Source organism: Ailuropoda melanoleuca, chromosome 13 (genome assembly GCF_002007445.2).
Source record: "Ailuropoda melanoleuca isolate Jingjing chromosome 13, ASM200744v2, whole genome shotgun sequence".
Taxonomy (NCBI): domain Eukaryota; kingdom Metazoa; phylum Chordata; class Mammalia; order Carnivora; family Ursidae; genus Ailuropoda; species Ailuropoda melanoleuca.
Genome location: NC_048230.1, coordinates 66,827,522 through 66,852,286, shown reverse-complemented (window position 1 = coordinate 66,852,286; position 24,765 = coordinate 66,827,522). Strand labels below are relative to the sequence as shown.

The 24,765-nt window shown below is 49.8% G+C and overlaps 1 protein-coding gene across 1 annotated transcript; it reads left to right on the top strand.

Moving 5' to 3' along the window:
* Nucleotides 1-1,164: 1,164 nt before the first annotated feature.
* MANBAL (mannosidase beta like) lies at nucleotides 1,165-23,919 on the top strand. Its single transcript, XM_011219622.3, has 3 exons — nucleotides 1,165-1,304; nucleotides 10,345-10,552; nucleotides 22,969-23,919. The coding sequence occupies exons 2-3, from the start codon at nucleotides 10,403-10,405 to the stop codon at nucleotides 23,074-23,076; spliced, it is 258 nt and encodes an 85-aa protein (XP_011217924.2). The 5' UTR covers nucleotides 1,165-1,304; nucleotides 10,345-10,402; the 3' UTR covers nucleotides 23,077-23,919.
* Nucleotides 23,920-24,765: the final 846 nt, after the last annotated feature.

The following is a 24,765-nucleotide window of genomic DNA, read 5'->3' as shown; positions in this document are numbered from 1 at the left end:
AGAGAGAAAGCATGAGCAGGGGCAAGGGGAGAGGGAGCAGCAGACTCCCTGTGGAGCAGGAAGCCCAACGAGGGCTGGGGTTGATCCCAGGACCCCACAGATCACCACCCCAACTGAAGGCAGACACCCAACCAACCAAGCCACCCAGATGCTCCTTATTTATTTTTCTAAAAAGAGATTTTATTTATTTATTTATTTATTTGAGAGAGAAAGAGACATCACCAGCAGGAGGACGAGCAGAGGGAGAGGGAGAAGCAGACACCTCGCTGAGCAGGGAGCCTAGGACCCCAACAATGGTCGGATCCCAGGATCCCTGGGCCACCACCAGAGCCAAAGGCCCACGCTGAACCCACTGAGCTACCCAATGCCCCTTAATCATAATTATTTTAGTGTCCACTAAGAGTGAGCTCCTTGAGGGGCGCCTGGGTGGCACAGCGGTTAAGCGTCCCTTCGGCTCAGGGCGTGATCCCGGCGTTATGGGATCGAGCCCCACGTCAGGCTCCTCTGCTGTGAGCCTGCTTCTTCCTCTCCCACTTCCCCTGCTTGTGTTCCCTCTCTCACTGGCTGTCTCTATCTCTGTCGAATAAATAAATAAAATCTTAAAAAAAAAAAAAAAAAGAGTGAGCTCCTTGAGGGTAAGATTAGGTCTCAATTCTTTTTTGGATCTCTACCATCCAACTCCTCCTTTCTCATCTTCTATGTATTAAGTACCTATGCTATGTAACAAATGACCCTGAAAGTAGGAGCTTAAAGCGGTAACATTTATTATTTCACAATTTCACTGTTATCATCTCCAGTAACCAGCACAGGGAATAGAGGATGAACTCAGTGAATTTTTTTTTTTTCAAGTAGATTCTGTGCCCAACGTGGGACTCCAACTCACGACCCCGAGATCAAGAGCCGTACGCTCTACCGCTCTACCGACTGAACTAGTCAAGAGGCCCTCGGTTAAAGTTTTGGACGAATTCTAATAATGTGCTTCTGTTCCAACGTTAAGAATTCTTGTTCGTCTCCCTTCTTTGTAGGTTCCTCGCTCAGGGTCCAGCATAGAATTAAAGCGGCTATAGACATCTGTAAACGTCTGCTGAACCGAGCTGAGAGACAAAGCGGCTTAAAGCAACAGGGGAGGTCTGGATCCCGCTTCCCCAGCACCACCCCCACCCCGCGGCTCTAAAACAGAGTTGGGACAAAGGCCGGAACCCTAGCAACGCAGGCAGAGCGGAGCCGGCTGGTTGCAGAGTACGTCACTTCCGGGATCCGCCACGGGGAACCACTTCCGGGGGAGCGGCCGGGCGGCGCGGGAGGTGAGTGCGGCGGCGCTGCGGCCGGGCTCGGGCTTCGGGGCGGGGTGGAGTGGCCGGAGCTGTGGGACCGGAGAGGGGGTTGGGCTCGGGCGCCGCGGCCCGGCTGCTCCCGGCGGCGCTGCTCGGCTGGCCCCCGGGACGCCGTGCGCAGGACGAGAATAACTTCCCGGGGCGCTCGTCAGGAAGTTACTTGCAGAGGGCAATTTGAGTCCCTGGGAGGTGGAGGGCCTCGCGCGGTGCCGCCGAGTGCGTTTGTTCAGAGCCCGGGCTTGAACCCCGCACTCGCTGCCAGGATCTGGCCTTTCCTCCCACCGGGGGAACGTTAGCAGGAGCCCGGGCTCCGGGGTCATTCGGGCCGGAGTTCGACTTCTGAGTGGGCACCGTAGTGCTGTGTGGTCGTGGGCCATCTCTGGTTGCCTCCCTGGTTCTCAGTTTCCCCCTCTGTAAAAAAGGGCACATAGGCTTGATCTGAGGATTAAATGAGATGGTGAATGCAAAGCGCTTAGTTAAGTGCACAGTGCGTGTGTGTCATAATGAACCAATATTGGTAAGTTAATATTAGCTAAAGTCCATGCTTTATTCGCATTTGGCTCAGTTTCACCCGGTGTCCTTTTTATGTTTGAGGATCCTGTCCAGGATACTGTATTACATTTAGTCGTCATGTCTCCTTAGGTTCCTCTTGGCTCTGATAGTTTCCCAGACTTTGTTAGATCAACTTGACAGTTTCCAGTATTATTGGTTAAATATTTTGTAAAATGATCCTCAGTTGAGATTTGTCTGATTTTTTTTTTCGCATGATTAGATGGGAGTTAGGAGTTTGGGGGAGGAAAACCACAGAGGTAAAGTGCCGTTCACATCACATCAAGGGTACATACTATCAGTATAAGTTGTTACTTGATGTTAACCTGGATCACTCGCTTGAAGTAGTCAAGTTTTTCCACTGTAAAATTACTTCCCTTACTCCCCTTTTCCATATTGTTGTCTTGGAATAAAGTCATTACATGCAGCCCACACTTAAGAGTGTGGGCTCATGCTTCACACTTGAAGGCAGAGTATCTACGTAAATTATGTGGAATTCTCCAAGGGAAATTTGTCAACTCTCCCCCATTTATTTATTTATTTACCTATTCATTATTTATATCTGTATGGGCTCAGATATTTATTTTCATACTTTGGGTTATAATCCAGTAATACTATATTTTATTGCTCAAAGTGTTCCAGCTTTGGCCATTGGGCACTCCTCTGTCCCTTTGACATGCCCCAGCGAATGTGTGTGTGTTTTTTAAAAGATTTTATTTATTTATTAGAGAGAGAGGGAGAGCACAGAGGAAGCATGAGAGAGAGAAGCAGGCTCCTCGCTGAGCAGAGAGCCAGACGTGGGGCTTGATCCCCAGATCCTGAGATCATGACCTGAGCTGAAGGCAGCGGCCTAACCCACTGAGCCACCCACGCGCCCCCCCCTTTTTTTAACACTTTATGTTCCAGGCTCATCTTGTATATTTCATGCCTCACTCCTAGAATTAAACATTTCTCCAAAGCCTTGCTTCCTTTTATTGGAGGATGTATTAAATACCAAGACTTGGTTGTTAGGTGTGATCATTGCTCCTGTGATGCCCGTGCTTCTAGACCCTCAGTGCAAGAGACAGATGTGTGTATACTAACTTGTATATATACACATATCTATACATATTTCTTTGTGTAGCCACCCGTATCTATATTAAGCTAAATATGAGTTCATATGTGCAACTCTCATCAGTTCCACATGGATCATTCTAGCCTCCTCTGGCTTATCTGTAACCTCCTACTCCATCCGTGACTAATCTCGCTCCCACCATCTACCCTCCATTTACTCAATTGTTCAATTTCAGGATATAGAGTGGTTTCAGGATTGTTAGCCTCTGCTGCCTGTGGGAAGGAACTTTATCCACCAGAGAATACTGTACACATGCAGTTCCTTTTATCTTTAGTCCTACAGACTCCACTCATTTCCAGAGTTAACTGAGGTCTGCACCTGATTCCCCTGCCCTTTCAGTGACATTGTTTAATACATTCGTAATACATTTAGATTCAGAATGTCACATTCTGTGTTCCATCCTGGGATACCCTGACCTCCGAAATGATTTTTTTTAAACATTTGCATACATGACGGTTTACTCTTTCTGCTATAAAGTTCTATGGGTTTTGACAAATCCTTAATGTCTTGTTGTTTGCCATGACAGTATCATACAGAATGGTTTCACCTTCAGGGATAATTTTTAACTTCTTTCTTTCAGATTTCATCTCAGCAGTGCCATTGGCTCTCTTTGCAAAATATATCCGTAACCCCAGAACTTACCACCCCAACTGCTGCCACCCCAGTGGTGGCCTTTTTTGACTGTTTCAGCAGCCTCCTGACTGGTCTCAGCGCTCCTACTTTTGTCCCCCTGCAGTCTGTTCTCAACACAGTGGCAGCCAGAGGGACTGTTTTATTTTATGTGTATTTTTTTTTAAGATTTTATTCATTTACTTGAGAGAAAGAGAGAGGGCACAAGCAGGAGAAGCAGCAGGCAGAGGGAGAGGGAGAGGGAGAAGCAGACTCCCCGCCGAGCAAGGAGCGCGATGCGGGACTTGATCCCAGGACCCTGGGATCATGACCTGAACCAAAGGCAGACACTTAATGGCTGACCACCCAGGCGCCCCAGAGGGACCATTTTAAAATGAGTCAGACCCTGTCATCTTCTTTACTAAGTACCTTCAAGTGGCTCCCCTTTTACTCAGGGGAGAAGCCAAAGGCCTTATAATGGCCTATTGGCCCTACACAGCTTGCTCACTCTCCTGTTCTCCTTGATCATAAAGCTCATTCCTGCCTCAGGACCTTATCCCTGCCGTTCCTCCAACCTGGGTGGGGTACTACTCCAGCCGATATTTAAATGATGTTCCTTCCTATGCTTTCGTTTTGCTTCACTTTCCCAGATAGGCCCTCCTCTCACCACCTCATGTAAAACCATACTCCCTCTTTATATTTTCTCATAATACTCAGCTCTGACATTATATTCCATGTGTATATGTGTGTGAGTGCCTCCATTTGGATGAAACTCGTGGTGGGAGTTAGAATAACACTTGACACACAGTGGTGCTCAGTAAATATGTGTCCAATGAATGAATGTCTCAGACCACTAGTCTGGCATTCAGGGATGAGCTTCAAGGGTTTTAGTCACCTTATGAAATTATTTGTCATGTTTGATAATAGATGAGTAAGTAGTTTTTGTTAAATTCTGGTAGGGGTATGAGATTTCCCCAACGTATAAAAACCTCTGCTCTTACAGCAAGTCTGGCTCACCGTGGGGCTAGAGACACCGCAGGATAGTCAGCTCTGCCCTGACTCACTGGGAAAGCCTAAGCAAGCCCCGTGCTTCTCTACTCCTACCCTCATTGTTAAATGAAGCAGTTGGTTGAGGCATCTGCTCTTGCTTTCCAGGTGGGAAACAGGCGTAGGCTTCATCATTCACCAAATATTTGAGTCAGGCCCTGGAACAAACTCAGAATAGACCCAGGGCTCCTGCTTTCTAGGGCCTTCTAGTGGAACAAGTAAAAAACATTGGACTCCAGACTCCTTATTTCTCAAATAATAAGAAATATATTTTGAATTTTGGCCCAGAGCACACATACTTGGATGTAAATGGATATAACTAAAAAAAAGCTTCAGGATACAGTGTTGACCCTTACTAATGTGATATTTTTCCTCCTTCCCTCCCTCCCTCCCTCCCTCCCTCCTTCCTTCCTTCCTTCCTTCCTTCCTTCCTTCCTTCCTTCCTTCTTTTTCTGAGAGAGAGAGAGTACAAGTGAGTGGGTGAGGGGGAGGGCAGGGGCAGAGAGAGGGAGAGAGAATCCTTAAGCAGGCTCTGTGCTTGGGGCTCCATCTCACTTCCTCCAATGCGGGGCTCCATCTCACTACCCTGAGCTCATGACCTGAGCTGAAATCAAGAGTTAGATGTTTAACCGACTAAGCCATCCAGGCGCCCTGCTAATGTCATATTTTCTATTGTTATTTATTTAATTCAATCAAGTGCTGGCTAATGAAGTTAAAAGGAAAAAGTGCTGCTTGAAGCCGCCTAAGGGGTTTCTGTGGCTCACTGATGGGTCACTGCCTGCACTTTGAAAACCATTGGCCTCATGGGGAAGAGCTCAGGCTCTGGGGGTGTCAACCAGTTTGAAGCCTGTCTTTACCACTCATTAGCCACGTAGTCCCTGGGCAGGCCACGTAACCTCTCCAAGCCTCAGTTTCCTCGTCCTCATTAGTATTCCCGCCTCCCCAGGTGGTTGAGAAGTGAATGAGATGCTCGCCGTGAGGTGTGGTGCACATCTGGCGATGATTCGCTGGTTGCTGTTTCCGCTGCTGCAGCCATGGCAGGGGGTGGGGAAGACAGGCTGGCACAGGGAGTCTGAGGGCAGCCGCCTCCCACTTGAGATCTGAAGGATGAGTAGGGCTCATGTGACTTCTGTACTCAGGAATTGAAGACCCAGAAACACTGGCAGGAAGGCTGGGAAGTCAAGCGCAGGGGCGCAGAGAGAACTAGATAAGAGTTGTAAAGCATACCCAGCCTGTGTAGGGCATTTTATGTTTTCCAGAACCTTTTCACAGCTACTCTTCTGTTACACCTGTGCTGTCCAATACGGGAGTCCTTGCTTGAGTGGCGAAGATTCACATCTTCCTAGCCTGTTTGAATCTTTGGGCATTGAAATCAAGTGTATACATGGTTGCAGTCACAGTGTTCATACAATTGTCTCTTTTCAGCGAACTATTTTGCAAGGACTTTCCACTGACTTGACATACACTGTTTATATTTGCCGTTGTAATGAAGGGGGAATATGCCATGATGTGCCGTAATTGGGTTAACTGCCTCTTGATTGTCGGATACTTTAGTTGCTTCCTGTTTTTCAGCATCATGAATAGCACTGCCATGAACTTTTTTTGTACCTGAAGCCTTTTTCTTGTTTTGAATTGTTTCCTTACTGTAAATTCTAGGAAGTGAGTTATTCAGTCAAAGGAGATAATCACTTTTATGGCTCTTGTTATATATGGCCTTATTGCCATTAAAAAAAAGCTAAATACATTATAGCTTTGAATAAATATTATTGTTGTTTGGTTCATGAGAACATCAAGTCTCCAGGAGGTCAAGAGATGGGCCGGAAGTGTAGCTAATTGCTGAGAGAGTCAGGCTTTTTGCCCCCACCCTCAGGCTCCATCTTTTTATTGTATTCCAAGTATTCATAACAGTGTTGCTGTTGGTAACACTAGTTAATCTAAGTATTGATAAGTTCAGTAGGCTTGTTACAGCCTTAAGCCTAGAGCTTGGGACCAAGGGCATTTGTAAAAATGTGTACTTTAGGGGCGCCTGGGTGGCTCTGTTGGTTAAGCCTCTGACTCTTGATTTTGGCTCAGGTAGTGATCCCGGGGCCTTGGGATCAAGCCCCGTGTTGGGCTCTGCACTCAGCTTGGAGTCTGCTTGTCCCTCTTCCTCTCCTCCATCCCCTGCTTATGCTCTCTCTCTTTCAAATAAGTAAATAAAATCTTTAAAAAAAATTTTTTAAAAAATGTATGTGTTGTGAGCTGCCACTGTGAAGAAACGAGAACACCTTGGTGTGCATGTGCTGGTTCCCTGGCAGGGCGGCACGTTTCCTCCGGAGAAGCTGTTCCCGTGGCTGCCCTGGAATTCACTTCAGGGCCAGTTCGTGAGCCACCCCAGACAATCTGCCTGTGTCTGAGCGTCGTCATACCTTGTATTTGACCAAAAATGGTATTCCCGAGCTCGAGGCCCCACCTGATTCACCACACTTGGATTCAGATGATGTTGGGTTCTTTCCAGAAGTCAAATCCTTCCTGGGAGGGTGAAGATCTGCCAGCTCTGAGGTTTTTGTTTTTTTTTTTTTTCCCCAAAAGGGGCCCCAGGCTTTGAAGGTGGCTCCCAGGAAAAGCAGAAGTGATGTGAAAGTGGCCACCCTGTTGGCACAGGCATGTGATCTTCCCAAGTGTCCAGGTCAGAGGGGACACAGTACGCATTTGCGTGAGTCCCACTGTTTCCTGAGAAGGTCGTTCTGCTACCTTTTTGTCACTCCTCTGACGATGGAGGAAAGCAGGGAAACTGCAGTGCCACTGTGGAGAAAGGTCTTAGAACCTTCTCTTTAGCCCAAGGCTAGGAATACAATACAGGCCACATGTGTAATTTTACATTTTCTAAAAGCCACATTTAAAAAACAAGCAGAAAAAGGTTAATTTTTTTATTGAAAAATATACGTAACATAAAATTTACCATTTTAACTGTTTTTTTCTTGTATTTTAACCATTTTTTAAGTGTATAGTTCAGTGGCATTCACAGTGGTGTCTAACCACCATGACTCTATCTCCGAAGTCTTTCAGCATCCCAAACTAAGTCCCCGTTCCCCTCCCCCCAGCCCCTGCTAGCCCATATCTAATTTCTGGCTCTACGAATGTGCCTGTTCTAGGTACCTCTTACAAGTGGCAGCATAGAACATTTGCCCTTTCGTGGCTGGCTTATTTCGCTTAGCATCATGTCTTCAAGGTTCATCCATGTTGTAGTGGGTGTCCGAATCTCACTCCTTTTAATAGCTCAATAGCATTCCTTTGTACATATGCACCACGCTTTGTTAATCCGTTCATCTCTTGATGGGCTCTAGGTTGTTGCTATCTTGGCTGTTGTGAATGCACCTGTGAACACTGGTGTACAAGTACCCGTCCGAGCCTCTGCTTTTAGTTATTTGGGATATATCCTAAGAGTGCGGTTGCCAGATCATATGGTAACTCTGTGTTAACTTTTTGAGAAACAACCACTGTTTTCCAGTTTGTATTTTTACTCTCTTGATAGTGTCTTTTGATGTACCGATTTTAAAATTCATCCCAATGACGTCCAATTTATTTTTTATTTTGTTGCCTTTGCTTTTGGTATCACGTCTAAGACAATCATTGCCAAATCCAAGTTTTTCCCCTGTGTTTTCTTCTGGGAGTTTTATAGTTTGATCTCTTCAGTTGAGATCTTTGATTCATTTTTTTTTTTTAAAGATTTTATTTTTTATTTATTTGACAGAGATAGAGACAGCCAGCGAGAGAGGGAACACAAGCAGAGGGAGTGGGAGAGGAAGAAGCAGGCTCATAGCAGAAGAGCCCGATGTGGGGCTCGATCCCGCAACGCCGGGATCACGCCCTGAGCCGAAGGCAGACGCTTAACCGCTGTGCCACCCAGGCGCCCCTGATTCATTTTTGAATTCGTTTTTGTATATGGTGTAAGGTTCCAGCCTCATTATTTTGCAAGTAGATCTCTGGTTTTCCCAGCACCATGTGTTGAAAAGACTGTTCTTCCCCATTGAATGATGCTGGCACCCTTGTTTGAAAATCAGTTGACTACATATGTGAGTATTTATTTCTGAGCTCTCTATTCCGTTAGTCTGTATCCTTATCCCAGTACCACACTGTTTTGCTTACTGTAGCTTTCTAGTAAGTTTTGAAGTCAGAAAGTAAATCCTCCAATTTTGTTCTTTTTTTAAGATCAGGTGAAATTAACACAATTTAATCCAGTATATTATTTCAACATGTAATTGATATAAAAACATCATTAGTGAGATACTTTACATTTTGATGTTCCTGCTGTGCCCTAACTTGAGTGTGTATTTAATTTAACAAGCGTCTCAGTTTGGACCAGCTGTATTTCAACTCTCGATAACCACATGTGGCTCATGGCCACCATATTGGATAGCTCAGATTTAGCAGGAAATCGCATTGTGGCACAGATCTCTGAAAACACAGAAGGCTTTGGAGTCAGGTGGGCCGGGTTCCAAAGTCCGTTTGCCCCTTTCTCATTGCGGTGGGCAGAAGGAAGCCACTTGTGGGCGCCGTGGTAGAGGGGAAGCGGTTCAGTCATACCAGGGTAGGAGGCCAGCAATAAGGAAGGCATGCTGGGGAGGTGACACTTGAGCTCAGCCTTGGAGGTGGAGTGGGGGCTTCACCAAGCAGTCAGAGCGGGGAAGGGCATTCTTGGCAGAGTGTGTAGCCTGGGCAGAGGCCCAGGATTTTGAAAGAGCCCGTGCTCTTGAAGAACTAAAGCAGTTCTTTCAGCTTGACCAGGGTATTAGGAGGGGGGGCCCTGGTGAAAGGAGAGGCTGGCTGAAGCTGGACCTGCCACCACTGGCCAGCACTGCCCCTGTCATTCATGTCCCCAGCATCTCTTATTCGGGTTATTGGCAGTGACCTCCTCACTGGCCACTGTGTCTGTCTTCACCTCCTCTCCCCACCAATTAAAAGTCAGATAATGTCACTTCTCTGCCCAAAAGCCTCGGTGGCTTCAGTCAATCCAGAAATGTCAGGGTCCTAGTGGGTCCGTCCACACTGCTCCCTGGTCTTCCCTCCTTCGTGAGCAGTCTTCTCTGGCCATTCTGGATGCATTTCTCTGCCCTGGGGCCTCTAGAGTAGTTTTTTTCTCTCAGATGTTCCAGTGGCTCGCTCTCACACTTCATAGCTCTGCCACTCAATTTCCATCTCTTCAGAGGGCCCATCCTGTCTGTCACCCTGTACAGAACAAAACTGCCTTCCGTCAGTTCTGTTCACAACAGTTGTCACCAGCTGGCAAAGCACATCTGGATGTGGTGTTAACCGCTGCCCTGAGACACAGGCCCCAGGAGAGCAGGGAGATGTCTCTTCTGCTCTCTCTTCAGTGCTTGGTGTTCAGCAGGTATTTGTTGAATGAATAACCAGAGGAATAAACGAATATGTGAACAGAACTTGAAATGTAGCAGGCTTTCACATGGATGTTGTTTAGAGATTTTTGTTGAAGTGTTTGCCTTATTTTCCCTAACTTTGTATTTGGAAAAATTTCAAATATACAATAAGTTGAAATAATAGTCCAATGACTCCGTATATCTTCCACTTGGAAGTACTGTTAACATCTCACCACACTCGCTTTATATATTCTTGCAAGTATGTGTGTGTTTGTGCAAGTGGAACCATTTAAAAGTCCGTTGTAGAAACATGACACTTAACGTTTATGTTTAGAAGTTGTCTCTGGAGAGTGGTGAATCAGAGGACACCACAGGCAGAGGTGGCTGAGGCCATGGCCTCCGACCTGGACTTCTCAGCTCCTGAGGTGCCCGAGCCCACTTTCCTGGAGAACCTGCTACGGTACGGACTCTTCCTGGGGGCCCTCTTCCAGCTCATCTGTGTGCTGGCCATCATCGTACCTGTTCCCAAGCCCCACGAGGTGGTGAGTCCTTCCCTGTGAGCCTCCGCTTCTCAGACTGGGTTCTAGGTACTAAAAACAGTTACCATGGCAAAGAAGACCAGTTGGGCCTAAGTCAGATTCCCGCCTAGTGGCATTGAACCACATGACCAGTGTTTTATTTGTTTGTACACATTAAGCAGATTTTTATTTACTGCCTACTACATGTCAGTCTGTGGCAAGATGTAGTGTCCGTCCTCGTACAGCTTCTAGTCCTTGAAGGGCAGGGCAGATATGAAACAAATATGCAGGTTTCCATGAGAAGCCCAGGGCAGTGTGAGGGCGCATATCAAGGGGAAGGACCTGGTCTTACCCTGGGTCAGGGGAACTGCATTTGCAAGGGCCCTAGTTCAAGTCTCGGGATGGCTGTGGCCAGAGCACAGAGGGCCATGGTGAAGGTGCAGCCAGGGGAATGGGTGGGGCCCAGAGGGTTTTAAGTAAGACACTGACAGGATCAGGTTGGCTTTTTGTTGTTTTGACTTTATTCTACAGGTCTCTCTATTCTGTAGCATACTACCTCCTTCCACCACCCTCTCTCCCCACCCTCCCTTTTCTCTTGACATTGATTTCTTGGAGAAAGCAGGTCATTGTCGTCTATAGGATTTAGCTGATTGCCTCTGTGCAGTGTCATTTAACCTGTTTCTCTGTTCCCTGTATTTCCTGTCAACAGGAAGTTCAATCTAGATGCTTGAGTCAACTCAGATAAGGTTATTTGGTGAGAATACCTCCTAGCTGGTGCTGTGGACTTCCTGTTACATGTCATTGCTGAGCATGTGGTGTCTGCTTGTCACACATTTAGAGATTCCGGGATTGATCAGTGGGTTCAGGTGGTGTTAGCTGATCCCTTTATTAAAAAATCCCCACCAGTCTTTCACCTAAGTGTTTTCAGCATCCATTGCTGAGCTCCAATATTTCCTTCTGCATTTATTAGCTGGCATTCTTCAACGAAAAAGACCTTTTCCTCATTGCCTATATGGTTATTCTGAAATGCTGTTCATAGTAAAGGCTGGATAAATGCTTGGTTCTTTCCATTTATTAATTTTCAGAGCAGTGAGTTTGGACTACAGCAACCTCCAGTCTCGGCCAATGAAGCTTTGATTTTCATATCATTTTGAACACACACACACACACACACACACACACACACACATTTATTATTTATTTATATTTATATCTGGTTTTTTTTCAAGATTTATTATTTGAGAGAGAGATGGGAGGGAGGGGCAGAGGGAGAGAGAGTCTTAAGCAGAATCCACGACGAACACAGAGCCCGACACCTGGCCCGATCTCACCACCTTGAGATCGTGACCTGAGCCCAAACCAAGAGTCAGACGCTTAACTGACTGTGCCACCCAGGCACCCCTTGAACATATATTTTTATATATTTGATAAGTTTTCAGTTTTTTTTAATGTTCAAATGGTTTCAAGGGGAGCCTCATCATGTTGTGTGAAATATTATTACCAGGAAGTTCATTTGAGACTCATTGCCTAGGATTTCTTTTGGGGATGGGTCACATAAGCACCCTCTGTTTATGGGCCAGAATTCCAGACTTCCAGAAGGAAAGCAGGTATGTGGCATAAACCATATTGATTGGTTTAGGTACAGTGAGTCACTCTTATCAGTTCTGGGAATTGTGGGAACCACCCAAAATCCAATTTCCCAGGTGCCAGCCAGGGGCCAACCTTGCAAGCAGGCCTTTCTAAAGATAGCAGGTTTTTTTTATATTGACTCTATTCCACATACTTACAATATATTTATTATAATTTAAAAATAACTACATTGTTTTTTACTACTAACAGTAAGACTCAGAGTGAACTGTAAGATTTCTTTGTGGTTCTTTCTGGCTTTAGAATATATCCCAGTAGGGATGTATGGTCAGAGTACTGGGTTTAGTAATTCTTCTCTTCATATAATTATACTCCCATTGTGATATACAGTTAGGCTAATTTGCTTCAGCTTGTTTTGAAATTTTAGGGATTTTTTCCATTTTGATTTAATTTAAAAATTACATAAACTGTTTATGTACAATATTTCTCCCAAAGTCAAAATGATACAGATTTATCTATTTATATATATAAATATTCTCCCCTTTGATACATAAAAGATGGCATACTATCAAATACAGTTTCACATGTTTCTTTTTTCACGTAACAACATATAGCATATTCTGGAGATCCATTTTTCTTGGAGATGACTGTGTCCCAGAGACCCTGCCCATGTAGCTGAGAGGATAATGGCCATTTACTGATGCAGTGGGGAGCCCTGGGGAAGGAGCAGCGTGGGGTGGGGCTGGGGAAGAAGTATGCTGAGTTCAGTTTGAAACAGGTGCCTTTAAGGTATCCAGGTGGTTCTGCCAAGTAAGCAGTCGGATCCACAGGTCTCTAGCAGGAAGAGGGTCCGGGCTGAGTCTGATCAATATGTGGGAGTTGAGATGGAATTGAAGCCGGGCAAGGACGAGGTGTCCGGGGCGAGAACATGGGCTGAGATGAGCAGAGGACCCCGGCTGCAGCCCCAAGGCACTCCAGCATTTAGGGGGCAGGCGGGGGCTGGGGGGGCGGGGAGGCACAGCCACTGAGGGTACGGGAAACCTTGGTGAACATGGGCAGACTCATGGCCTCTGAGGGTTCTGTCCATTTCTGTTTCTTATTCTGGTATTTTGAGAAGGAGGTCACAATTGGAGTTTTTCCACCCACAATTGTATCACACTCTGAAAACGTAATCCCTGTGCTCTGGGGCTCTGTCCTCACAGACACGGCATGCTATTGGGTATTATAAATAACAACCATTTTTATTGTCATTGGCCACTGATGAAGCCTGCTAAGAGTCCCAAGGGAGGGAGGTGATGAATGTTTTTATTTTATAGGCAGAGATGTAGAGTCAGAGGTGTGTGGCGTCTTGGAAAGCTGCTCCTCACCTCCTTTTGTGTTCTTAACCCTTCCAGGCTGGCCGTAGAGGCCTGGGAAGGAAAAGGGGGTGATTTTTACTCATCTCTTTGAGGTTCTTAGTGGCACAGTGGATTGAGGCCTCTTGAGGCAGAGAGTTGACAAAGGGCTCAGCCATATGCCTGCTCCGCCACTTTCCCCCTCTGCCATTTAGAAGTTAATTTGGGACAACAGCCTCGTCTTTTGAAATATAAATATAGTACATACCATCTCAATTTATCTTGCAGTTTAGGGGAATAAGGCTCACATAAGTGAATTGTCTTCATAACTGAAACTTACTGTTTCTAGCTTTTTTTTTTGTTTTTTTTAAGCTTTTCAATGGATCAGTAACAAAAAATACAGTACTGGTAATTAAACTTTTTATTGGTGTATCAAGCCAACAAATGGCCCCCAGTTATACAGGGATTCTACTGCCAGCTTTCCTCAGTGTGCCCCCAGAAGGCAGCCTTCTCTTACTCCCCGCACTCCCAGATAGATGGAAGGGAACTCAGTATTCTGTGCACAGTCTCATGAAGAGAGGGTGAGTGCTGGGACTGTGCTCAGAGAGGCTGAGCCTGCAGCTAGCTGGGATTTGGAATTTGGATGGGGATGGAGCGAAGAAGGGGATTTTACTTGGGGCTAGGGAGCTCTTAGGGAGGAAGGGTGCCTGTGGGGATAGCTGGTGGGGACCCCCGGCAGCCCGAGGGCAGGAGGGAAGTGGAAGGTGCTACTGGAAGTGGAGGGTGCCAGGAGGTGGGAGAGGGTAGAAGTGGGGGTGGGAGGACCCAGAGAACAGTCTTGCTCTCTTTGCCATTTTGCTTAGGGCAAAATCATCCCTCTTGCTTGGCCTATAGAAACAAGGTTTATTAGTGGCTTTTTGGGTCAGAAGATAATATTTTTGGCTCTAGATGATGGGAAAGCCTTTGAAAAGCAAAAGAATGTCTTTCCTGTTGTTCCAGTAAGCCGATTTTTTGCAACTAGTTTATGACTTCAGTACTTCAATACTTAGCAGATTATTTGAAAGTTCTTTTGGGGGTAATCAGGGAAGAAAAAAGGAACACATACAAATGCTTCCCACCCCACCCCCTTCTGTTCATAGTGGGAGCAAGAACCAATTTGCAAAATCAAAACTAAAGTTCTTCCAGTCCTAAGCCAAATGAGAACGTGTTCTTGTCGACACCTCATTAAACCAAGACCTGAGAAAACAAACACTTGTGTGACCCTGATTGAGGCCTGGGCCACACTTAATCCAAGCATTTTCTCGTAGGCTGGATTCTCAAATATGAGATAGTAGATCCTTACACCATTTCTGTCTAGTCCAGGATGGTGCATACATGTCATCCCTCATGCCACGTCTGATGGATTGTGTCGTGGCCATAGTGGGTGCACCGATTCTGGGCCTGCTTCTAAGCTCCAGGTAAAGTAATTGATCATTGCTGTCTGCTATGAGCAAGGGCCTGGGGAATCCTTGGGCTGGTCCACGATTTTCCATCTGTCTGCACCTGCCTGGGGGGTTTTCAAAGGCCTGGACTGCACCCCTAGAGATTCGGATTCTGTTGTTCACTGTAGCCCACTTCGGTATTTACTCGAAGTGCCCAGGTGATTCTATTATGCAGCCACTGGTCTAGTCTTTAGACTATTTCTCTGAAGCACAGCCCAATTTTGGGAGGGTAGGAGGCGTTCAGTTCTACATGTGTTAAGTTTGAAATAATAGCAAGACATCCAAGTGGGAAAGAGGGAGCCAGTGAGAAGTTGGGGATAGAGATCAGGGGAGTATTTTATCCACATGGCATTACTGCTGGGAACCCGAAGAGTGAGTTGCTGAGTTTTTCAAGGGAAATGAAAAGTCGGGGAAGGCCTGAACTTGGGGCCTTCCCAACCTGCTTGAAGTAGCTTCTGTGCGGTGTGAATATACCGAAAAGATGCAGGTGCCGTCCCAGAGCAGGGATGCAGCTGGGCCTCTGGAAGAGGTGGCGACCAGGACCCTGTCCCTCACCATCTGCATCGCCTCAGTCTCCACTCCCTGTCTGCCTCCTGTCTTTCACTTCTCTCACCAGGGCCCTGCTTCCTCTGCTCGCTGTCCCTGCGGTGAGATGAACCATGGCTGCTAACAGCTTCTAAGTGTATGTCTTTCAGCTGCAGCGTCTGGAGGCTGCCTTCTTGCTTGGTCTCAGTTCCAGAATCCCCAGGGAAGGAACTGTAGCTGACCCAGCTTGGGACAGGTAGGGCCCGTGTGGCAGGAGGGACAGGCCACGTCCTAAAGGAGCAGGGGTGCTGTGCAGACAAAGCTGGGGTCTCCGTTCGGGTGGCTCTCTCAGAAGACAGGGCAGAGCAGCGGACAGAGGGGCCTGTTGTCTCCCAGAAAACCCCCGTCATTCGAGGAGAGCACATGTCCATCCCGGTCCCCACAGAAACGGTGCAACAAGGGCTACGGAGCAACCAAGGAAAGGCTGCTCTTCCCCGGAGTTTGGCTTCAGTAGAACAAAGTTCTTAACAGCTCCTAGATCCCTAGGGGTTCCCTGGATAGGCTTCAGAAGTCTGCATGCTCCCTGAAAATGTGAACAAAAATGTGATGTTTTTATGCTCAGGCGTATCTTCTGGGAAGATAGGCTATAGCTGTTCTGAGAGTGGGGTGTGTTTCTTTGATGAGGCGGGAGCCAAATTCCAGGAGTTTAAGGAGTGGGTAGTGAGGGCATATAGGTAGGCAGCCCCTCTCCCCTCTCCCAGAAGCTTGCCGGAGCTTACTCTCAGCCTCTTTTGGATCCGTTTCTACACAGAAGGCTGATCCAGTTAACCCGAAGCAAGTGGGTGTTGACTTTTAGTTCAGAGACTCACGAAGCAGATCATAGTGGTTCATCTGGGAGTGAATCACAGATTCCCCTAGAGTTCGGGTGCTGACTGTTCCCATCTCTTCACATGTATATGTCACATCGCAGCTGCTGGTACCTTCGCTCGCACTCTGCTGTCTGTGTGGACCACCACAGTCTCTTCTTGCAGTAATGGGGACTCTTTCTGTTGAAAGTTCCGAAACTCACCTCCAGCAGTTTCGCTGGAAAGAAACTGTATTGGTTCTTAGAACTGGGAATTTCAAGGCGCAGCTGGGCTCAGAGGCTCCAAAGGTCTTCAGGGCTCTGTCCCCGTCTCCTGGCTTTCCTGCGAGTGTTGGCCTCATTCGTAGGCCCTCGCCACGTGTCTGGAAGATGGCTGCAGCGGCCCCTGTCTGCTTCCTTAGTGCTCATCATTTACAACCACTCTCTGCCTATGCTCACTTTCCAGGTCTCATGGAAGGTCTCTGCTTGGCTCTGGCTTGATCACATGCTTGCACCTTGCCCCATAGGTGGGAAGGGGCAGTGGGTACCGTTTCTGGCCGGGCCACATTTAACTGGCCACACTTGTGGCCACAGTGACTGAGAGTCCCCCCCTAGAACCACATGGGATCGAGAAGGGGCAGAGCCCCCATGGGAAGGGGGGTTGGGCAGACAGACAACTGATGCCCAGCATTGTGATCCAGTGGAACTCACCAGAATAGCAAGAGTGGTGGCTCTCAGTGTGATGCCCACATAGGCTTCGCTGTCTGCTAGAAAGCTCTGCAGTTTTGGAGCCCTGAAGAGGATGGAGCCTTCCCGGCAATGGCCTAGAAGTTCAGGACCCTGTTGGAAAATTCTGTCTGAGGCTGCCAGAGTAAATAATTAACTCGGGCAAGTGTATATTATACCTCTTCTCAACACCTCAGGAGACAGGCTCGGAGAACTAACTTTGCAGTTTCTGCCCGGTATTTTTTTAAGCTTGGGAGCAGTTCGCAGCTGAATTGGGCTGCAGGGTGTTTTTTACTTAACGAGCCCTTGTGGAGAGATTGCTGTGTGGTGGGCAGGGTGATGGTCTAAACATGGTTTCGAGATGTGTACCGTCTCATGGGAGAGACCGCCGGACACACAGACAGCCACAGGCCAGCCAGTGGGAAGGGCCTGCAGTCCTGCTGAATTGGGTCTGGAATAAGCTCCAAGGCTGTTCTCTGTAATCACAGTTCTCCTGGCTGCCAGGCGCCTCCTGGACACCGTGTCTTCGTTCGCCTCTCGGAGCCCACGTGGACAGCCTCCCCCACTCCCTGTTCCAGCTAGTCCTATCCTCCTCTCAAGGGCTGTGCCGGCACGACCTCTGCAAGGTCTTCTCAGCCCCTACCCTGCCCAGGGCCTGGGGCGAGAGCACGCAGTATGATGGACGGGAGCATCAGTCCTGGGTCTGAGTGTGGCCCACCCTTCACGTCCTTAAGCCTAGGTCTTGAGCTGTAGAGGGACGGCATGCGCTCCCAGCCCAGATATCCTGGGGGTTGAGTGAGAGAAGGTGCGTGAGGGCACATGCACATAGCACAGTGGTTTTCTTTCCCTGGACTGCTTGAGAGGAAAGAATGGTTTTGGTCTGTATGGAATGATGCTTTGTTCTGATTTATCGGACTGAATCCACGCTGAACCGTGTAGTGGAAATCATAAAATTCTGAATGCTTTCCCTGCTGGAAGGGATTGGATGCATTGTGGCACAGATTCGATTATTTGAATCTGATGAATAGCAGCAATTTTCTGGCCTCGTAAGCAGCTGTGGAGCTGCTTCATTATTGATGAGGCCCGTGTCCACAGAGGACTGGCGTCTCCGCAGAGCCAGGTACCACCTGGCGGGGGACGTTTTCTTTTACTCCCAATGGTGTGATTGCCGAGGAAACTTAAAACTGGCTTCAGAGGAGGCTCGGAGTTGCCGGATTTGAAGGTGCGGCTGTAGTGCTTGGAGTCTCCCTACCTTGTCCCAGCAGCGTGCGTTTGAGGAGAAATTATAAGTCAGCCATTCGTTCAGAGTCGTTCTTGCTGGCTAAGAATTTGGAGCTACAGCTCTTCGTGGCTAGGACCCCAGCATCTGAATCATGTGCGTAAGAGCTGCTTTTGCTTCCCTGCAGCTGGGGGGGGAACTCGACTGTGCCCCGATGGACCAGTCACTGAGACTCAGTGAGCCTCAGTTTCCTTGCTTGTAAAATGGGCTCACAGTGGCTGGCTCGTTAGGGCGATGCAGGCTCAGCGAGTGGATGTTTGGTGCACACCGCTAAGCGTGTGTTCTCTTCATTACCATGGTGCCTGGCAGAGAACTGCATCCACTGGGCGCCCGCGGATAGGTGGGAGGTCTGGGAACCTTGGCAGTGCAGGAAAGGGAACAAAGCATGTGGGCAATACGGGTGGGCTGGTAGCCCGGCGGGACAGAGTGGGCTGCACGAGGCGGCGAGCCGGGAGGCAGGGCCAGTGCCAGAGTGGAGTGGCCCTGGAGGCCACAGGGAAGCTTAGAAATTTGTCTCCTACAAAGTGGGGGACCAGAAGCACATTTAAAGCAGCAGACAGACATGGTCAGGACTGTTGTTTTAGAATAGACTGAAAGCAGTGGGGCGGATGGCAAGGAGAACGTGGGGGAGGCTGATGCAGCAAGGGGGCAGGCAGGGAGCTGTGGGGTCTGGCCTGGCACAGTACCGTGTGTCCAGAGGGGCCGGGTGGAGTCGAGAGCCCCTTGGAGAGTAGAATGTGCAGGAGCTGGGGCACATTGGATGTGGGGGTACAAGGAAACGTGAGAACCCAGAAATGACTTGGAGGTTTCTAGCTTGGGTAACTGGGTGAGGGACGATGCCAAAAACTGAGGTGGGGAAGGGAGGAGGAGGTCTGGGGTGAGGAGGAGACAGATAATACGCTCAGATGACTAGATGACTGTACTCTGCACACACACCCACAGAGAGCTGCCTTCGGCTGTAAGAAACAAAGCCCGGCGCGAGGAGCGCTAACCCGCTCTCCTGACTCCTGTTGGAACCGCAGTCACAAACAAGCGGCCCGAATGACCCATCGGCAGAACCTAGAACGGGTCGTTCTTGTTATTCCCCCTGTGCAGCCTGTGGGTCCAGGTGCTGCTAAATAGAAAGTGGATTTCACAGTTAACTCGGGTTCTCGGTCTCTAGCCCTGAGGTCCCTAGGCCATCTGGGACCCTATAGCCAGTAAGAGCTGTGGTTCACATCCTGGCTCTGCCGCCGCTCACCAAATGGCACCTTAGGCAAGTCACATAATCTCTCCGAGTGTTTCTTCTTTCGTCTGTACTGTGGGGCTCAGCATGGTACTTTGTGAGGCTAAAATAAGATGTGTCCACACCACACAGCCCAGGGCCTGGCACGGTGTACATGCAGCCCTTGTGGCTCTTGTTACTGGTGGCTGTGCCGAGCCATACTTTAGGGAATGTGTATTGGGTTTGACATCTGCTTGCGTCCTCTGTGCCCGTGGGAAAAGTGAGACCTAGTCCTCAGTGTTATATATATATGTAAATGTTTATTTAAGTCATCTCTACACCCACCGTGGGGCTCGAACTTGTGACCCCAAGATCCAGAGTCACTCGATCCACCAACTGAGCCAGCCAGGAGCACTTAAGTGTTTTTTTTTCCATGATGACAAAAAGAGTGAAGTTCCCATGGTTATGGGAGATCTTGCCTGATCTTCCATATTCATTCATTCATTCATTCATTCATTGACGATTGAAGCTGTCTCAAGGAGCTCACAGGCTAGTAGGGGAGACCAACAGGAGAATGTGTAACTGGTGGCATGTAATGTGGCACTATGTTGTTCCTCAGTACTGGGGGTGGGAGGTAGGGGTGGAGGAAGGGATGTGCCCTGCAGTGAGTAGGAGTGCGTTCTTAGCTGGGCCAAACCACAGGGAGGGGTTTGCTGGGTGGCCAAGAAGGGTGCTCCTCTCGTTAGGGGTCACCAGCAGAAGCCCTGGCAGCTGACCCAGTGTGGGGTCTGGAGAAGAGCCCAGAAGAAGCTGGAGATGTGGCCTCCTTAGATGCCATCTCGTGTGTGAAGCATGAGGCTGTGGGAGGTGGAAAGCCCCTAGAAGGTTTAAGGTGGGCGGGGTGGGGGGGATCTGCATGAGGCATGGCATAGAGCAAGGAGGTCAGTTAGCAGTGGAGGAACTGATGTAGGGACTTTGGTGCTAGAGAGAGTGGCCAAGTCAAGACGTAGAAGGGGTTGAATCCCCAGGATCTGGTGCCTGATTGGACGGTTGGGAGGAAAGAGGGGTGGGGTCACTGGGACTGTGGTGGCTCTGCCTACAGGTGGGGAGGAGGACCTGGCCTGCTAGACAAGGGGCTGTGCTTGGTCTGGGACAGTGGAGTTGGAGGTGCCTGGGGGGCGCCAGTCCCGGTCGTCTGACAGATAGCTGGGTCAGGAACAGATAGCTGGGTCAGGAAAACGTCTGCTCAGGAGAGAGGTCAGAGAGGTACTGGAATGGATAAGGCACCTAAGAGAGGGTCTGTAGAGTGAGGGAGGCCCTGGGGCTGGCAGGCGGGTGTCACCGTCCCTGTGGGTTCTGAACTGCACCCCCCTGAGTGTGGAGGGGGCACCCAGGTTTGAGTTTAGAGGGTCGGGAGCTCCGGAGAGCCTGGCAGTCTTGGCAAGTTCCCTGTGCGGAAACCATTCATCCCATCAGGGCCTGTTTGTCTCGGGCACTCAGGGACTGACCGGTTTGCACTGGCCTCAGAGGCACTGCACTGGGGACGGTTTCCAGCTCCTGAGGTCTGCAAAGACTGTGCCCTGTGGGGTTTGCCTTAAACAGTAGCCTTCCTGCTGTGCTCTGTGCTCGGGTGGGGGGTGCTCAGCCTGTGCGCTTGACACGCTGGCTCCTCTGACTTTCTGTTTCATTTGTTTGTTTTTCTAATGGGCTAACGGTCTTCCTTCCTTTTTTTTTTCTTTCTTCCTTTTTTTTTTTTTCTTTTTGGACCAAGTTACATTAAAGTAGCAGCCCAAGTTGACAGGCTGAGGTTGTCCAACGCTGCCATCGGAGACCTGGCCAGGGGAGGGGCCCGCCCCCTGGTTATCTTGGGAAGATCGCCCATGGGTACCTGGGACTGGGCGGGGCCTTTACATTTGGTGTCTCAGCTGGCAGGCACCCTGGCGGGGTGGAGTGGCAGCAACGGTGGCTGATAAGAGGGAGCTGACAGACCTCTAGAGTAGGCCCACATCGGTGTGGACGGCCCCTCTCCAGCCGCCATCACACCTCTTCTGTCGCCCCAGGGCTTGAGGTGCAGGGCCAGGGAAGGACAGAGAGCAGAGCAAACTGCAAGCTGGGAGTCGGCCAATTCAACCGAGGACATATTTTTCTCTTCCAGAAGTGTGCTCCTTCTTAGTATTCTTCATCTGCTTTTTATTTTCCCATTTTAAATAAAAGAACACAGGTACCAAGAAACATTTCCTTACCCTTGTGCTGGAGCCGTGAGGGCTGTGGGCACCTGAGTAAAGGGGCAGCCACTGCCCATCCCGTTTCTTCCACCAGGAGATGAGGGGCTGCCATTGCCAGGCGTTAATGTTTTCACGAAAAGCCAGGGGTCTAGGTTGAATGGGAAATCTACCCGTTGGCTCAGATTTTTAAAAATAAACACTGTGCCAAGTGAACTCCACCTGGGTGCCAGAGGAGGCCCGGGGGCTGTGGTCAGTGGTCTCCAGGCCAGACATGCCTCACTCACATCCTGCCTGACCAAGGCACAGTGGGACTTATCCCCCGGGGATGGGGGAACACTTGACAGGACTGAGTCCCTTCCAGAGTCTTCTCTGACATGATTCTTTGTGACTTGGGCAGGCTGAGTCCCTTTCCCGGGACTGTCTTCACTGTGCAGTGAAGGCCAGGGCTGGGTCTATGGTTTTGGACCTGTTTTTAAAGCAGCAGAGCCTTTGCATAATCCAAATCTTACAGGGAACAGGACACACAGAAAAACTAGGGCTGCCCGGGTTGTAGGGTGAGTCTGGAGTTCTGCCCCAAGGCTGCCCTCTGCCCTCCTCCACAGGGTGCCTCCACCCGGCCCCACAGAACACAGTGTAGTGGTGGCCCAGCTGCGGGCCAGCATCTGCACCCCTCCCAGCCCTGGCATGCTGTGGGTTGAATGGGAGAAGGAGGACAGCAGGGCCGGAAGGAGAGCGAGCCAAGGTGGGTCTGCCCCACAGCCGGCTCCTCACCTGCACTCTGGCCGGTACGTGCACGGGGCGAGCAGCCGGCCACTGGGTGCAGCCGCAGCCGCAGCCGCTGGGCGCTTTCCATGCATCCTGGCCTCCTCCCATCAGCCCTCCACAGCTTGCATCACTATTTCCATTTCCCAGGTGGGTAAACCAAGACCCAGGAAGGGGAAGTGAGTTGACAGATCACTTGGCTGGGCCTAAATTCCGCCCAGGCCTCTGAGACTCCAAAGGTTGCCTCCTCCCTTGGGGCCTCTTTCTTTATTCTTCACTGAGGACTTCCCTGCTCCCTGGGGGCAGCCCTGCCAAGCTGAGGCTCCCGGGTCCCAGCAGTGATGGTTCCCATCCCTGGTGTTTCTGGGGCTGTGTGTTTTAGCTTGCAAAGCCCCCTTCAGACAACGATCTTGTTTTTGCTGGTGTCAGGCTTGACTCATCTAAACAGGACTCTCCTTTCTGTTGCCACGCAGGAGGCAGAGCCCTCTGAGCCCAGAAGTGCGGAGGTGACAAGGAAACCCAAGGCTGCTGCTCTTTCCGCCAACAAGAGGCCCAAGAAGGAGGCCAAGAAGAAGCGGTAGAAGAGGAGGCCTGCAGAGCCAGGCGGGTGGGGCAGGGGCCTTCGGGGGGGCAGCCCTCTGGGACTCAACGTCCTGTTCCCTCAGTCGTCCCAGGGTCAGGGCTGAAGTGGCTGGGCCGCTGTCTGACCACAGAGATCTGGACAATCATGACGGTCCCCAGGCCCCAGCTGGGCAGCCCACCACTTCCTCTTCCATCTGCTTCGTGACAGTGTAGAGCCAAGGGACTAAAAGAGCGTGTGTGCAGAGGCTGTGTAAGAAGTCTGTTCAGAAGTTGGGTCAGCTCAGAGTGACATGTCCATACTTAATCATCGCGGCCAGCCTTCAGTCCCCCACTTGTGGATTTCTACTACATTTTAGAGTCGTGATCTCATGCTGACAAGCACCGCCCCTGCCGTTACGTGTGTGCGCTGCGGATCTGCTGATCAGCCGCCTTAGTGTCTGCTGCACAGATGGAGCCAGGCCAGGTCGTCCCCGTGTGTTTAGGTCAAGACGCCATGGCCACTGCGATGTAGGTGGTCCCTCGGGTGCAACAGCCAGGTCCGAAGCTGGCGGGAGAGCCGGTGGGAAAGCCAGCCAGGGTTACGCCTGCTTCTCCGCTGGCAGACGGAAGGGAGTGGGCTGTATGAGTGCATGTTCTTGGGCCCAAACTTTCTTAGCCTCTGAAATGGGGGGCTTGTCCATCTCAGACCGACCTCTTTTCAGCCCATCTTGGCACATTCCGCGTGTGTCCTTTAGCTTCCATCTGTACACTTCCCCTCTCCCCTCTCCCTCCCCTCTTTCAACCCCAGAACAGTGAGGAAACGTCATCTGGGCAAGTAAATGTCAATAAACTGCTCCCGTGCAGCCTCCTGCGTGTTATCTGCTGCTGAGGGTGGGGGGGCCCGGGGCCCTGCCCTGGGTGCCGGGAACGGGCTCCCCGCAGAGAAGTGGGAGAGTAGGGCTGAGGACGGTCCGAGCAGCGCTGCAGGCCGAGCCATTCCGGGACAGGTTTCAGGAAGGGTCCACCCAACCGCTTCATGTGGCCCTTAGTCATTGGAAACACTCGTGAAGGTCCATGCGTGTGTGAGAGTTTCCACCGGGGCTGGGCCCCACTCATTCCCCAATTCCCATTTGCCAGAGGAAGACGCTGCTTGTCCTCCAAGCAGCTTGAAAAAAACCAGCTAGAAGGCCTCACGTGGCGTGGGGTGGGTCTCGCAGGTCCGGTCACGTGCCCTGAATCAGCTGCCAAGGAAAAGCCTCGAGCTCTGGTAACTCTGATTTGCCAGGCTGCTTTCAGCGTGCCAGATACTTTCCCAAATGTCGTCACAACCAGTGAGGAGCCTGCATCACTTCCATTTTAGAGATGGGAGACTGAAGCCTGAAGTACTTCAGAGTGCCAGAAGTCGGGCTTGGGCCCAAGTCCACGGCCCTTTCCTTGGTATTGAACAAATACTCAGTGAGTGTGGGTATGTGCGGTGTGTAAGGGGCCCCGCTAAGGAGCAGGACCAGGCGTGGCCAGATGTTTAATGAGAGCCCCTTAGATCCTGCGCACCAGCTAGGCGCCCAGGATGCAGAAAGGAGGACGCTTGCCTGGCCCCGTGGGAGACTCAGACATGGAAAGAGACTTGGGGTGGGGAGTTGTCGAACAGGGGAGCAGCAGATCCTGTGGGAGGTGAGCAGAGGGACACCTAGCTCCATCTGGGTGGTCAG